The 17,678-nt window shown below is 41.0% G+C and overlaps 1 protein-coding gene across 1 annotated transcript in view; it reads right to left on the bottom strand.

The window, feature by feature from the left end:
- The window catches only part of UNC5D (unc-5 netrin receptor D), a 633,424-nt gene that overhangs the window by 217,482 nt on the left and 398,264 nt on the right, over positions 1-17,678 (bottom strand). Inside the window, exon 4 of the mRNA XM_040242921.1 lies at positions 8,962-9,065. Coding sequence (XP_040098855.1) covers positions 8,962-9,065 — 104 coding nt within the window. The remainder of the gene's footprint in view (positions 1-8,961; positions 9,066-17,678) is intronic.

Genomic DNA, 17,678 nt, shown 5'->3' with positions numbered 1-17,678 from the left:
ATAGGGGACTGGAATGCAAAAGTAGGAAATCAAGAGATATATAGAGTAACAGGCAAATTTGACTTGGCCTTGGAGTACAAAATGAAGCAGGGCAAAGGCTAACAGAATTTTGCCAAGAGAACGCACTGGTCATAGTAAATATCCTCTTCCAATAACACAAGAGAAGACTCTACACATGGACATCACCAGATGGTCAATACTGAAATCAGATTGATTATATTCTTTGTAGTCAAAGATGAAGATGTTCTATACAGGTAGCAAAAACAAGACCAGGAGCTGACTGTGGCTCAGATCATGAACTCCTTATTGCTAAATTCAGACTTAAATTAACGAAAGCAGGGAAAACCATTAGACCATTCAGTGGTTTATCAATGGTTTATTCAGAAGGGTAAATCAAATCCCTTCTGATTATACAGTGGAAGTGACAAATAGATTCAAGGGATTAGATATGATAGACAGAGTGTCTGAAGATCTATGGACAGAGGTTTGTGACACTGTACAGGAGGCAGGGATCAAGACATCCCCAAGAAAAAGAAATGCAAAAAGGCAAAATGGTTGCCTCAGGAGGCTTCACAAAAAGCTGAGAAAAGAAGAGAAGCTAAGGGCAAAGGAGAAAAGGAAAGATATACCCATCTGAACGCAGAATTCCAAAGAATAGCAAGGAGAGATGAGAAAGCCTTCCTCAGTGATCAGGGGAAAGAAATAGAGGAAAACAACAGAATAGGAAAGACTAGAGATCTCTTCAAGAAAATTAGAGATACTAAGGGAATATTTCATATAAGGACAGGTGCAATAAAGGACAGAAATGGTATGGACCTAACAGAAGCAGAAGATATTAAGAAGAGGTAGCAACAATACACAGAAGAATTATATAAAAAAGATCTTCATGACCCAGACAGCCACAATGGTGTTATCACTCACCTAGAGCCAGACATTCTGGAATGTGAAGACAAGTGGGCCTTAGGAAGCATCACTACGAACAAAGCTAGCGGAGGTGATGAATCAAATATTAAAGATGATGTTGTTAAAGTGCTGCACTCAATATGCCAGCGAATTTGGAAAACTCAGCAGTGGCCACAGGACTGGAAAAGGTTTTCATTCCAGTCCCAAAGAAAGGCAATGCCAAAGAATGCTCAAACTACCGCACAATTGCACTCATCTCACACGTTAGTAAAGTAATGCTAAAAATTCTCCAAGCCAGGCTTCAACAGTACGTGAACCATGAAATTCCAGATGTTCAAGCTGGATTTACAAAAGGCAGAGGAACCAGAGATCAAATTGCCAACATCCGTTGGATCATTAAAAAGCAAGAGAGTTTCAGACATCTACTTCTGCTTCTGCTTTATTGGCTATGCCAAAGCCTTTGACTGTGTGAATCGCAACAAACTGGAAAATTCTTAAAAGAGATGGGACTATCTGACCACCTGATCTGCCTCCTGAGAAATCTGCATCCAGGTCAAGAAACAACAATTAGAACCGGACATGGAACAACAGACTGGTTCTAGACTGGGAAAGGAGTATGTCAAGGCTGTATATTGTAACTCTGCTTATTTAACTTATATTTAGAGTACATCATGCGAAATGCTGGGTTGGATAAGGCACAAGCTGGAATCAAGATTGCCAGGAGACATATCAATATTTCTCAGATACACAGATACGTGGATGACACCACACTTATCAGAAAGCGAAGAACTAAACAGTCTCTTAACGAAAGTGAAAGAGGAGAGTTAATAAGTTGGTTTGAAACTCAACAGTCAGAAAATGAAGATCATGGCATCCAGTCCCATCACTTCATGGCAAATAGATGGGGAAACAATGGGAACACTGAGAGAATTTATTTTCTTGGGCTCCAAAATCACAGCAGATGGTGACTGCAACCATGAAATTAAAAGACACTTGCTCCTTGGAAGAAAAGCTATGACTAACCTAGAGAGCTTATTAAAAAGCAGAGACGTTACTTTGCCAACAAAGGTCCATCTAGTCAAGGCTATGGTTTTTCCAGTAGTCATGTATGGATGTGAGAGTTGGACTATAAGGAAAGCCGAGTGTTGAAGAATTGATGCTTTTTGAACTGTGGTGTTGGAGATGTCTCTTGAGAGTCCCCTGGACTGCAAGGAGATCAACCAGTCCATCCTAAAGGAAATCAGTCCTGAATATTCACTGAAAGGACTGATGCTGAAGCTGAAAGTCCAATACTTTGACCACCTGATGCAAAGAACTGACTCACTGAAAAGACTGTGATGCTGGGAAAGATTGAAGGTGGGAGGAAAAGGGGATGACAGAGGATGAGATGGTTGGATGGAATCACTGACTCAATGGACATGCGCTTGAGTAAGCTCTGGGAGTTTGTGATGGACAGGGAAGCCTCGCATGCTGCAGTCAATGGGGTCACACAGAATCAGACACGACTGAGTGATGGAACTAAACTGATTGCCATTCATAAGACTCCCCAAGGCATAAGGTAAAACCTCGGATAGTTACCAGCTTCTGTAAATAACCAAAATAGCCATTTATTTCCTCCACGCACTAGACTGTGTGTGAGATGCTAAGTCATGTCCAACTCTTGTGACTCCATGGACTGCAGCCTGCCAGGCTCCTCTGTCGATGGGTTTCCCCAAGCAAGAATACTGGAGTGCGCTGCCACTTCCTTCTCTAGGGGTCTTCCTGACCCAGGGATGGAAACCTTATCTCCTGCATTCATAGGCAGATTCTTTACCCTTGAGCCACCAGGGAAGCCCATAAAGGATTATATGTGCTAGATAACAAGAGAGGAAGACAGGAAGCATTCTGGTGCTTCATCCTCTGATGAACTTGAAAGGCAAGAAAAAGGCACAGGAACAACAGACTGGTTCCAGATTGGGAAAGGAGTACGTCAAGCTCTTGGAGGAAGAGCTCATGGGCTGCCTGGGGGAAGGAGGGGTGGTCCTAGCAGCATCCTTCTTCCTGGGGCTGAAAGTGTGCTACAAACTGCAAAGGTTTTCAATTGCAATCTGCATCCTCAACCGTAATGGAACCCTACATCTTCCTCTGAGAAGCAAAGTTCACGATGCTTTAAAGAAGAAGAAAATGAGAAGGAAGAACTGAAGCCACAATCCTCTCTACTATTTATTTAGTATTAGAAACTGTGCTAGATGCCTTGCATATTTTTGGATTTTCTTCTTCTTTAGCTGGAGCAATCCAACAGGAAACGTGTTGTTCCTATTTTCAGATGAGGCCTCTGAGGTTCAGGGTGGCCAGTATTTGCCATAGGTCATAGTGTTAGGAGGTGCTAGTCAGGATCGGACTGCAGTTTGACTCCAAAATTGTTACTTTCCCTCCATTATGCCACACTAAGAATTTTCAGTTCGCTACCATTTCCAGACTCCACGACTATATCCCAGGAGAGAGAACCCGGTGATACAGACATCATTATGCACTTCTGAGGATATAACTGGGGCCCTTTATGACAATGATGTCTTTTGGGGTCATGGCCAAATGTGGGGAAAGTTGTAATAAGGGTGGAGACTACTTTATTCTCTCCTCTTCATATGTCCCCTTTCCTTCCCCTCCGAGGCACCCTCTCTGTAACTGAAGACATTCAGTACTTCCTGTTTCCTAAGATTGCATCTAACCCAGGCTCCTGGTCCCTGGGAGCATAGGGGCTCCAGGACTGCCCTGCTCCCAGAGCCTCTATTCCCTCCGTGTTCGTTTTATCACCAGATGATCTATTTCAAACAACGAAACACAGCAATTATAACAACTTTCGGATTAGCATATCAGCTGGAAGAGATTTCAATGAAAAAAACTATTTCTCAGGGCAGACTGTCAGGCAGCAGAATAAGAAGATATGTTATTACTGGTCTATGGGTCCCAAGCTTCCAGAAAGGCTTTGCAGAAGCTAACCAATCCTATCATCTCACTAAAAAGAAACACCAACTAGCAAAGCGAGGAAAAGTCTAACCTTTAAGTTTGATTGACTCCGTGATCTGAAAGCTTGGACAACTTCCTGTAAGATGGACATGAAAATACCAAGAGCTTTCTAGCATCTCATAGCAATCTTCTGCAAATTAAATTAAAAACAGAAAAGACTACTTAACACAGTGCCTGGCACACAGAGGCACTCTTTCTGTTCTTATGCAAAGCACCTTGTCTGGTCATCTAGATAGAGTTAGTTGCCAAGAATGTTCTATCTTACAGAGAGAACACAGAGGTGTCTTGTGAAAATAAGACGTGCTCCCAAGATTCCTTTCAACGTGCCAAGTAGGAGACCTCCTATTTCACTGCAGGACAAAACCAGCTGGTACATCAGCTGGTTCTGCCTGGATCAGTCACAACTCCTTCTAGTGATGACCTCTGGGACCCCACAGGAGGTGGGCAGGATGGGAACCAGGGTGCAGTGGAGCGGGTGGAACACCTCTGCTCAGAGAAGGTAACTTTGACTGATGATATTTCACAGAGACGATTACGTGACTGATCAATTTCCAAGCAGTTTCCAGTTACTGCCATTCTGAAGAGTCATTAACATTAGGATACTCGCATGACTAAGAGGTCAGTAAGCACAAAAATACTCTGCCATCTGAAGACCCCATGACAGGCACTGGCAGACATCCCCCCGCAAGAGACCCTGACCACAGAAGGTATGAACATTTTCACCTTCTTTCCCTATCTGTATCCGTCTCTCCCACAGCTTTCTCCTCTAGATCGACCTGCCCTTCAACAAAAACACAAATGTTGGTGGAGATAACTACTGTGTAAGCTATTCTGAAACTAAAGAGCTGTAAATACCAGTGCACTGGCATAGGTAGTATCCATCTCATAAATAAGTGAAATTTCAAAGTAACACATGTGTTTGGAACCCAGATGCTTTCCCACCTTAAGATGCTATAAAAGCTTGTTAAGGCCCCACACCAGCCATTAACCCACAGTGCAGCTGAAACATTCTCCATATTCATCCATAATACAAAAGGTAGGAAACAAAGCTTCCCCTCTTCAGCTCAGAATTTCTGTTTTAAACCATCCTGCAGTCACAGCTGTTCCTTGAAATGGCCCTCTTTCAGCCAGCCTGGCTCTGAAATTTATTTCTAATGATGTCTGTGTGCTTAAAAATAGAAAATTATTAATATGTCAAGGGGGAGTGGAAAGTGAACTGAGTTTAAAAGTGGCCCCCTTTCCAAATTTCAAGCCCACACATAACCTGTGCATGTGACCTTATTTGGAAATAGGGTCACTGCAGAGGTACTGTGACCAAGAAGATTAACACAAGGCATTACTGGTTTGAGGCTGACCCTCATCCAATGATTCATGTTCTTGTAAGAGCCAAAATTCAGACACATCGAGATAGACTTCCCTGGTGGTCCAGTGGCTAAGACTCCATGCTCCCAACGCAGGGGGCCTGGGTGTGATCCTCAGTGTTGAACTAGATTCCACATGCCCCACCTAAGGGTTTGCATGACACAACTGAAGATCCCAGAAGATCTCCCATACCACCACCAAGATCAGAGGTCCTGATGCATCTAAGACTCTCATCTAAGACAGTCAAATAAATAAATATTAAAAAAGAAAGTGATAAAAAAAAGATACAGAGAGAATAATACCCATATGAAGATGGAGGCAGAGTCTGTAGTGATGTATCTACACCCCAAGGGCAGCAAGGATTGTCAGAAACCACCAGAATCTAAGAGACAAGCTCATTTTCCAGAGCCCCCAGGAAAACTAACCCTGCCTGCACCCTACTTCAGACTTCTAGCCTCCAGAACTGTAAGAGAATTCAGTTTGATGGTTTTAAGTCCCAGTATGTAGTCATTTGTCACAGCAGCCCCAAGAAACTAATCCAGGAAGTAAATACCTACCCGTGTAGAAATCTGGCAAGAGGGGAGGCACCAGAAAAGAAAATATACTTTCTTACTGAGAAGTCTGTATTTATCGTGTTCCTTCTTCCCCTGGCCAAGAACTCTCCCAAATACTGTTTTCACTGCCATCAGGGTGTGTGACGACTGGAAGTTTTTCACATAGGGTTCTGCTCCTGTGGTTATAGCTGAAAATCACATCAGAATGGGGTGGGGAGTGACGGGAGAGGAGGGAGGCCCAAGAGAATGGGGAGATATATATATAAATACACACACACACACACGTGTGCCTAGTTGCCCAGTTGTGTCCAGCTCTTTGTGACCCCATGGACTGTAGTTGGCCAAAAGATTCATTTGAGTTTTTCCATACAATGGTATGGACAATCTGAATGAACCTTTTGGCCAACCCAACAGTTGACCAGCTAGGAATGCTGCTTGCTTCCTGGAGGCTAATTTTTTTTCCAACAGGGATCTCCCCTCCCAACCATGGCCCCAAAGAGCCTTGGAGTCCTTATAATTCCTAATCCCTGAGCTCTCTGGGAAGACACTTCAATGTGTGTGTGCACGTGTACAAACTCATGGACACGTTTATATATCAAGGCATATTTTCCCTTTTGGCTCTTACCCTACCAGGTTACACATTGCTTATCTTTCTCTTCTCTGTTCTTTATTTTCATTGCGTCTTCAAAGACTAAGTGAAGAAGGACGTATACCCATTTTCTAACACTTAGGAGAAAAAGACAAAAACAAGAGTCTAGTGGATTTCACAGTTTTGTCTGGGCTGAGTCCCAGTACTACCTCCAATATTCAGGATTGGCAGGGAATTCCCTTTATGGCAGGGAACTACTTTTCATTCATATTCAATAGATATTTATTGGACACTTGGATGTGAGAAGCACTCTTTTCTGTTCTGGGGATAAAGCGATACAAAAATAAACATGGGATTTCCATGGAGGTCCAGTGATTTTAAGACTCTGTGCTACCATGGTCAGGTAACCAAGATCCCACATTCTGTGTAGCATGGCCAAACAAACAAAATTCTCCTTGTGGAGCTTAAATTCTAATAGAAAATAAGTTGAATAAATACAGTATGGTTGTGCTAAGAGCTAAGGAGTTAATAAATGCAGAGAAAGAGGCTTGGAAGTATACATGTAGGGTAAGGAACCGACATTGTCATCAGAGTGCCCTGAACAGGCCTCACTGAGCAGGAGGTATCTGAGCAAGCCCTAAAGGAAGGGAAGAAACAATGGAGTAAATGGGGAAGAGTGTTCCAGCAGAGGGGTCAGCATGTGCAAAGGTCCTGAGGCAGGCGCGTGGCTCGTGCAGCTGTTGAAGGGTGAGGAGGCTAATGTGGCGACAGCAGGGCCAGAAACTGAACAACAGATGAGGTCAGAGGTAAGAGCAGGCCTGATTATCCTGGACCACATAAGGCATGAAAGTGGACCTTTCTCTGAGTGTTCTGAGGAACTTTGGGAAGACTGAACAGTGTTATGACTTAAATGGGTGTAAGACCTTTGGTGGGTCATTGATCTGAATATCAGTTTTCTTGCCCCTAAAATGGAAAGGCCATGCCAAGTAAATATCTAAGCTCTCTTCTAGGTATAAAAATTGATTTTTAGACATCTAGAGAATGTTCGGTTCCCACACAACAGATAGTAAAACCATGACCTTCTGCCCATCTTCACTGCTCTCTGGTGCTTCAGAGTTGACACAGTGACCCAGCCCAGGCTTGGCAGAGAGCCTGGTTATGAGAGATGGTGTGATTATAGCAAACGGCTGGTACCTGAGTGAGTCCCCCAGGAACACGTGGGGTGTCCTCAATGATACCGACATTCACCCGGCCCCATAACACCCAGCCACCTGTTCCCCGCCTCGGAAATCCAGGGCATTCTCTGTACAGAACAAGGCGGCAGCCAAAGGAGATCAAATATCTGTTTGCTTCACATTAAATACAAATCTAAAAATAAGCATTTTCCTTTCTCATCATTTCACATCACGCATGGAGAGTTCACTTTAATTTTCAAGTCCGTTTACTTCATTTCAGCGAAGTTTGGGAGCTTTGAATAGAATCCACCCTGCAGGCTTCTTGTCTGGATCAGCAAGTCTGTCTGTTTTTGGTTCCCTTTGGTACCTTTTACTCCTCTGTCCTTCCAAATGCAAAATCCCACAGCAATGCACAACAAAGTTTCCTGTTGTTTTAATATCTCTACTTCTTAGTGACGAAACCACGACTCTCAGAAACTTCCCCTAGCTGCTCAGAGAAGAGTCACAGCTAGCCTCTCTACTGTTGGATTCAGACCTATGTTTGCATATGTATTGGGTTGGCTAAAACATTTGTTCAGGCTTTTCCATCAGCTTATACAGGAAAACCTGAATGAAGTTTTCGGCCAACCCCAAAAGAGGACTTTACCAAGCAATCTTCGTACTTCTGAATAAACCCCATAATACTATCTTAATACCCATATTACAAGTCTATCAGAACCTCTTTTAATAGTGACTGAAAGAACACTATCCCCACCAGCACAGTGTGTTATTAATGACAATTATAGTCTAACTGTATGATAGAAGCTTCTGGAAAACCAGCAAGGAGCAAAAACTATGACTACTCTGAATTCCTACCACCTCACTGTGAACAACAGATAACGGATCAGAGATTTGTGACCTCCAACACTTTGTGTGTCCCCCACGCCAGCACAGCGCCTAAAACATAACAAACACTCCAGGGTTGTCTCTTTCATAAGCAAATGAAGGATAAGTGCAAACACCCCTGAAACTTGGCACTGGAGCCCGACTGCTTTCTTTCTACACTGCTTTCATGTGACTTTGCCTGTTAGATGGATCTAGAAACCAATGTACAAAGCAGAGTGCCCAGGGTGACGGATGAGGCCACAGAGCAGGCACTGGCATCACCGAGGTCCCCAAGAGGAAGGGCACACAACAATTTCCACCCAAACTGGCTGGCGAGAGCTTAAGAAATTAGAGGAGAGACAATTTCCTCTTCCAGCTTATTTCCATCAGCCGCTTCACCATCTTTAGCGGTTGGGTCCAGGCAGCAAGAAGGCCTGGACAGGCTGGCTTATGTCTCCTGTGAGCACACAGGACTCAGTCCCCGTCTTGGGAACTGGCCTGGTCTTACCTCTGCAGCAGGAACTCCCTCTGGCGGCCGGCAGTGTAGCACAATCATGCCTTCGATGGGTACCTCCCTTCCCTGCGGGTCTTGCTCAAAGTTTTTCCGTAAATCTGCAAAGAATGGGAAAGACAAGACACTTTGCTCTGGGGCCAGGAAGATCCACATTTGCTCCAAAGATGATAAAACAGTGAGCTTAATGTCACAATCTAGACACACACACACACACACACACACACACAAACACACACACACACACCCCCCACACACCCCCACCACTGGTTTCAGGAGTTCCAGAATCTAAGAACCCTTTTCCTGAATATTCAAACACATTTTCAAATAAGCCTTAACCAAACTGTCCCTAATATTCTCTACTGATATGATGGATAGAAGATTTACTAGGAGAGCAGGAAAGAAAAACTCATTACTTCATGAGTCTTTGTTAGCATTATCTACTTAGCATCTGATAAAACACTTGGTCTAATAAATTGCCATCCACAGCTATTATGCATCTGAGGTGCACGTGATTTTATTAACTAAAGAATGCATTATTAATCTGTAACCTCTGCATTCTCTTCGCCCTCTAGGGAGCTCTAGAAGATGGTAATAGAGTGTGATTACCTATTAGTCTTTTATCTGTAACTAGGGAGAAGAGGCAACATTCAACCACAACAAAATCTATAACCTATCCAATCAAACATATAATTAAAAAATCACAACGCCCTCCAGTCCAACAACAACGCTGGGCATCCATGTAGTGCCTTTCATGGAAGACTCCAGGCTCTTTGCAAACAAGCTGCACCATTAACCTTTTACACATAGAATGGTGACACTTGGAGGGGTTAATTGGCTTACCAGTGGTCACAGAGAATATCAACGCCAGGGATGGGGAAGAATTTACCACGTGTCCAGACATTAGTCTCTGAGTACTCACCAGCAAATCTTTTTCAGGGGAAAGGACACACACGAGGACAGTTGAGAAAGAGAGAGTATCATTTGCATGGCTTTCCACTTAAGCATATGCTTCATTAACAAGAGTGGGGGTTGGCCTCTACTTCTTTCGGAGGTGTCATAACAACACTTTGATAACTGAACCTCACAAGCTTATTTCTGCTGTCATTTGAAAGCCTGGGACAGTGGAGTGAAGACAGTTTGACAAGCCTTCCTCAAAACCTGCCCCTCCCTCCCAGACAATGTATTTTTTAACTGAGGATCTCAAATTACAGGCTGTGGATTTATTGATTTAATTTTCTTTAGTGCTTACAATAACATGAAATATGTTCTCTCTAAAGAGCAGAGCTTCAGAATCAGTTACATCTGTATAGATGGTATAAATACATTACACTTGCTTTCTGCAAGTCAGAAACATGCCATGAATAACAAGCCCAGCAATCCATGTATTCACTTTCTTTGGAATTTTACTCTTAATGTTTTCCTTCCCAGAGGCGACTGATGTCTTTTTTCAGCAGGGGTGTCTATTTGGAGATCATCGTGAGTGTATGTGAAGCCAAGTGTATGTGAGTCCTTACAAGGACTCACAGTGTAGGCAGGTGGCAGGATCTATTTTCCCGTTTCTCTGCTGTCCTCCCAAATTGTAAAGCCAAGCTTCCTTCTATTAGAGATCTGTAAATTGCCACAGCAGATCTGCAAATTGCCAGAGCCTTTATGATTCAGAATTTCTGATCCCAAGTTTGAGGAAGTTCCCATAATTGATAACAAAACTATGAGTGATGGGGATGCGAATAAACCCCGGAATGAAAAATCTCATGTTTCCTGCACAATTGGACCACGAATTCTCCTTTGCTCAAAAATCCCCTTTCCAGGAACGTCCCTGGTGGTCCAGTGGTTTAGAATCTGTGCTGCAATGCAGAGAATGTGGGTTCACTCCCTGGTTGGGGAACTAAGATCCCACATGCCATGGGATAACTAAGCAGGTGGGCTACAACTACTGAGCCTGAACACCAAAACAAAAGATCTCACAGAATGCAAAGAAGATCCTATGTGCCACAACTCAGGCCTGATGCAGCCAAACAAATCAATAAATAAATTTAAAAAAAATCTGCTTTCCTTATGACTAATTTACTCATCAGGACTATAGTAAACCCCCTTATTCATGGAGGATACATTCCAAGAACCCAGTGGGTGCCTGAAACCACAGATAGTACCAAATCCTATATATCTTGTTTTGTTTTGTTTTTTTTCCTGTGCATACATCCCTATGATAAAGTTCAATTTACAAAGCAGGCACAGTAAGAGATCAATATACTAAGACTAAAATAGAACAATTATAACAGTATACTGTAATAAATGTTCCATGAATATAGTCTCTCTCAAAATATCTTCAGTTCATATCTTACTGGACAAATTTAGCACTCTTCCATCTTAACTAAGCACTTCAGTGTGGTGGCTGTAATGTTTTTAGTTTGAGGGGCAACAGTAAAGCTAACAAGGATTTCTTTTTCCTTCTTCATCATTTCATGGAGAGAAGATTCATGCTTACCATAGATCTTAAGCTCAGCATATAATTTTTCTTCCCTTACTAAGTCCTTCCTTATTAAGAACTTTCACTTTTTCACTTAAAGAAAGCATTTTTCAGCATTTCTTTGGTGTACCTGAATTTCCAGCATCACTATCCTTATGCTTTGGGTTCATTATTAATTAAAACAAGGGTTACTTCTTTTAAAACACAAGTACTGTCATACCAGGACAGCTGATCCGATAACCAAGATGGCTAGTAAGATTAACGTGCAGGACACACTGGACGAAGAGATGATTCACTTCCTGTGCGGGATGCAGCTGGATGGCAAGAGATTTCATCATGCTACTCGGAAGAGCATGTGACTTAAAACTTATGAATTGTTTATTTCTGAAATTTTCCATTTAATATTTTCAGACTAAGGTTGACTGGTGGGTGACTGAAACCACAGATAAGAGAGATGACTGTATTGAAATGAGCCTGTTGCAGAGCGTGGGGGACTCTTACATGACACGTCAGTTTGCTAATGGAAAGAAATGGTGGTATTTTTGTGCCTAATTCTGTTCGGTTTGTTTGGTACTTTTTCCTTTTCTTTGATTGCTTTGTTTTCGAAAAGGAAGTCTTACCCAGTGCTGCTACACAATGATTGTAGTTTTGACAACACCAAATAATCTGCATTCAACCCAATGAAGCACAGAAAACAGAGTGGGAATTTCTATTTTGTCTTATAGTGTTTCTATTTTGTCTTCTGTTTCCCTTCTTTGCTCACTAGAAATGGAAATGGGAACAAAATGCAGAGGTTTTGGGTATTTCCACTCATCAGTGAATAAGAAGAAACTAGAAGTTGTTTTTCCTCCACACTCCCACCCACTTAAGGAACTAGCTAAGCAAACATAAAGAAAGGAAAACCCTGAGGATTTCTCTGGTAGTCCAGTGGCTAAGACTCAGTGCTCCCAAAGCAGGGGGGGGGGTCCCGCGTTCAATCCCTGGTCAGGGAACTAGATCCCATGTCCCACACCTGAAAGATTCCACGTGCTGCAACGGAGACCTGGAGCAGCCAGTTAAATAGATCTTAAAAAAAAAAAAAAAAAAGGGAAGGAAAATCTCGTATTGACACTGGCATATAGGAAAGGGTATTGTCTATAAGCAAGAAGCTAGGAGAAATTTCTTTTTGATCTCCTACAGTCAGGATCAGATTGAAGAAAGGACCCACGCAACGTCCTGATCTTTCCAATTGACATTGGCAATCACTGTTAAAAGTCTTCCAACAAGAAGTATATATCCACTTCTAAATGCGGAGACAGGACGAATCAAGGCAGAAGACAGAGGGTCAGGCAACAACTGTGGTGTCATAAACATGGAACCAACTCATCAAAGGCAGCCCATCACACACCAGGTATCACACCAAGTAAGAAAGCCAAGTGTCAGAGTTCTGGCTTGTGCCTAATACTGGTGGCAGGGAACTCTGGTATTTTTCATTCCCAAAGAGGACAAACATACCAGACAAATTCCAGAGAGCTACTAAATATACCAAAAATTATAGAAATAAATTCTTAGACCTAAATGATTTCAGCTCCACCTATGATTCGCATCATAGGTCACTCAATCTAGTTTTGCTGTTGGTTTGTTTGCTTAGGGTTTTTGCTTGTTTGTTTTTGATTCTGTATTTTTCTTGACCCTGCCAGGCAGCTTGCAGGATCTTAGTTCCTGATCAGGGACTGAACCCAGGCTCCTGGCAGTCAAAGAAGTAGAGTCCTAACCATTGGACCACCAGGGAATTCCTGACAACTTCTGAACTGGCAAACTAGATACTTTGATCACCTATGCTAGTTCCAAGGCTTGAAAGATTCACAGAGAAAACTGTGTCAGTTCTAACAGTAGGAAAAGCATCCCCAGTCTTGTAAAAAGAACTACACTACAAGTGAAGGAGACAAACCATAGAACTGAAATGGTTTCCTCTACTGGAAACAAGAGGCATTTTTGGAGAACTTCTAATTTAAGTTATTTAAAATCAAGAGGAAATAGTAACTGAGAATCTACAGTAGGGATTTATAAATAGGATAACATCTGAGATCAAGAAAACTGCCACTATGCATGAAAAACAAAACAAAACAAGACTGCTGAATTAGAAATATACGTCATGGAGACAGTAAACAGCATACTGAAGATGGCTGAAAATCGAACTAGTAAAACAGAAGACAGATTTGTCAGGATCCAGGCAAGAAACAGGAAGCACAGTTGTTTTAACAGAAAATATTAATATAAAAATTGAAGGGCTAAATAGGCAAAAGGGGAACTTCTAGGAGCTGTTCCCATCCCAGGGATGGGGGGTGAGGGAACCAAAGGAAGACACTGAGGTTAGAGAACTTTGAAGCTTAGAGAGGGCTCTGTTCTCCAAGGAGAGGGCACAGCATGCTGGCACCTCAGGAACTTGCAAGAGGGACCCAGGACTTAAGACCTAGACCTCTGAAGAAGGGCCCGTGGTGCTGGCATCTCTTGGAGGAGAGGGAGGGATGGGGTGCAGCAGATAAAAAAGCTGGATCTGGAATTACTTTAAAAAAGTAAGGGGGAAGCAAGAAGCTGCTGCCACTTCTATATAGAAATTCTGCTGGAATGATGTTGACAGAGATAGAAAATGAACAGAAAGAAGTAGCCTTCCCTTCCTCTTTCACTCTGTAGTCTTCTCTGGCGCCCCCTATTGGTAGAACCTTCAGGGAGCTAGGATCTGGCAAGGGAGTCCTAGCCCTAGCTTCACATAATACAAACCATTCATTTTAGAGAGGGCAGTAGCTTAGTATCCAGCAGGTCCTAGTTGAAAAAATGTTCTCCAGAAGAACTCTAATAATTACATATTCTATCTCTGTTTTCCTCACTCGATCATCAGTTCAATGAGTATGGGCTTTATGTCTGAGATATTCATTCTTATAGTCCCAGAGCCTTCTGATATAGGAAAGGTTCTTAGTATCAATAAACATAAGTTGAACACATGAGCTAGGAGGAAATGACAAAATGATAAATGAGTCTGCCAGAAAATGGATGAAATAAATAACAAAAGAAAATGTTGAGTTAGAGAAATACAATTTAAATACAATAGTTTAGAAGGAGACAGTAAGTATAACGAAAATAAATGATAATCAAATTAATAATGATAAAATTCAGTTTTCTCTGAGTTGAGAAAAAACTTAAGTTTGCAAAAGAGCTCACTGGATACAAGGCAAAATAATTTGGAAAAGAAAAACCGTTCTAGGTATGTTATAGTTGAAATTTTTAACAAAATTTCTAAAACTGTAAAAAATAATTTTACAAGTATTTTACAATATATAAACAGAAGTAACTAAAATTTCCATAAAGCATTAACATTGTTAAAATGTCTTTTATCCAAAGCCATCTTAGATTCAGTGAAATCCCTATCAAAATCCCACTGCCATTTTCATGGGAAAAGAGAAGAAATTCTAAATTTAGCATGGAATCACAAGAGACACTTAAGAGCCAAAACAATCTTGAGAAAAAAGAACAAAGCTGGAGGCATGACATTTCCTGATTTCATACTACACCACAAAGCAACAGTAATCAAAACAGTATGGTATGGGTATAAAAGCAGGGAAATAGATGAATGAAATAGAATCGAGAGCCCAGAAATAAACCTTCATATATATGGCTAACTAATATTTGAAACGAGATACAAATGTACCAAATGGGAAAAAGACAATCTCTTCCCTAGTGTTGCTGGAAAATTTGGATATATGCAAATATAAAAGAATGAAATGTACAAAAGAACCCTTCCCTTATATCACACACATAAGTTAACTTGAAATGGATCAAAGACTTATACATAAAAACCTGAAACTGTGAAACTCCTATAGGAAAACAAAGGGGAAAAAAAAAACTCCTTAAAAACATTTTTGTATATGACAACAAAATCACAACAATGACTATATAAAATTAACAGACTTATGTGCAGCAAAAGAAATGATCAACATGAAAGGCAACCTGAGGAATGAGAGAAAATATTTTCAAACTATATATTTGATAGGGTATTATATCCAAAATATATAAGGAACTCATTCAACACAATAGTAAAAACAAAATAATCCAATCCAAATGAAAAGTGAGCAAAGGACCCAAACAGACATTTTTCCAAAGAAGATTTACAAATGGCCAGTGGGTACACGACAACGTGTTCAACATCACTAACCAGAGAAATGCAAAAATCAAATCCACCTCACTTCTATTAGAATGGTCAATATCAACACTTATTAGAGGCTAATGCAGCTGATGACTTTCAGTTGAAGCCAGCATTTATTTACCGTTCTGAAAATCCAATAGCCCTTAAGAAGGATGCTAAATTTACTCTGCCTGAGTTCTATAACAGAACAACAAAGCCTGGATAATAACTCGTCTGTCTATAACCTGATGTGCTATTTTAAGCTCATTGTTGAGATTTCATTGACAAGGTACCTGGTCATCCAAGAGTTCTAATGGAGAAGCACAATATTAATACTGTTTTCATGCCTTCAATAAAGCAAAGCACAATGAAATGAGCTATGCCTCTATCTGTATGAATTGTTGGTCTGCACTTACTAGCACCTTGACTTGATAAGTATCTTTATTTCTCTTTGCCTCAGATTCCTCATCTGGAAAATGAACATACTAATTTCTATTACACATAGTTGGATCTGAATTAAATGCTAATATGTGCAAAATCTTTCTAAGTGAACTGGGTGCATCAGTTCAGTTCAGTCGCTCAGTCGTGTCCGACTCTTTGCGACCCCATGAATCACAGCATGCCAGGCCTCCCTGTCCATCACCAACAGGACTTAATTAAGGTCACATCTATTATTATATCCTATTATAAAGCCATGATTATTAAAAGATCTTGTCATTAATCAATATACAAATTGTTTATAAACTACAATACTTTTCAAAGGCACTCAAATAAAAACATAAGTTAGCATATGATATATACTAAATATTATATACTTATACTGATATGAGTGAGTGAGTGAGTGAAGTCCCTCAGTCGTGTCTGACTCTTTGTGACCCCATGGACTGTAGCCTAACCAGGTTCCTCCGTCCATGGGATTTTCCAGGCAAGAATACTGGAGTGGGTTGCCATTTCCTTCTCCAGGAGATCTTCCCCACCCAGGGACTGAACCCAGGTCTCCCGCATTGTAGGCAAACGCTTTACTGTCTGAACCACCAGGGAAGATCCTTATACTGATATCCAATGTACAAATTAAGATGGCTGTTTGGATAAAAATATAAAGTGAGATCTATGTCTTATTTCATACCAAAATAAATCCCATCTTAATAAAAATATTATCTACAAAGCCAAAGCAGTAATAAAATACTTATTGGATCTTAAGTTAGGAAAGCCTTTTCTAAACCCAAAATTGGAGGAAGAATACCTTAGGAAATGATCAGCAGATACTGTTTTGTCAAAACTGAAAAACGTTTTTACCTAAAACACTACAAGAAAAATTATAGGCAGAGGTTTAACAGTCTTAATATATTATAAAGGGCACTTTTGGAACAAAGTGAGAAGGATAAATACCCTAAAATAAAATGTCAAAGGGGCATGAAAACATAACTTACAAAAGGACACAAATGACTAATAAAAGATATTTAGAAGTGTCAATATCACTAGTTGTTACCGAAATACTAATTTTAAAAGCATCAGTATGTCTCTTTACTCTTCCAAACAGCCTCTGTTTTGTTTGTTTCTTTGTTTTAAAGGATAGTTTCCAGTTTTAGAAAGAGTATAGAGAACTGAATGAAAAGAGCCTCTTGAAAGTGAAAGAGGAAAGTGAAAAAGTTGGCTTAAAACTCAACATTCAGAAAACGAAGATCATGGCATCTAGTCCCATCACTTCATGGTAAACAGATGGGGAAACAATGGAAACAAAGACAGACTTTATTTTTGGGGGCTCCAAAATCACTGCAGATGGTGATTGCAGCCATGAAATTAAAAGACGCTTACTCCTTGGAAGGAAAGTTATGATCAACCTAGACAGCATATTAAACAGTAGAGACATTACTTGGCCAACAAAGGTCTGTCTAGTCAAGGTTATGGTTTTTCCAGTAGTCATATACAGATGTGAGAGTTGGACACTAAAGAAAGCTGAGTGCTGAAGAATTGATGCTTTTGAACTGTGGTGTTGGAGAAGACTCTTGGACTGCAAGAAGATCCAACCAGTCCATCCTAAAGGAAATCAGTCCTGAATATTCACTGGAAGGACTGATGCTGAAG

Source organism: Oryx dammah, unplaced genomic scaffold (assembly GCF_014754425.2).
Source record: "Oryx dammah isolate SB20612 unplaced genomic scaffold, SCBI_Odam_1.1 HiC_scaffold_7, whole genome shotgun sequence".
NCBI lineage: Eukaryota > Metazoa > Chordata > Mammalia > Artiodactyla > Bovidae > Oryx > Oryx dammah.
This window is presented reverse-complemented; position numbering and strand designations above follow the sequence as displayed.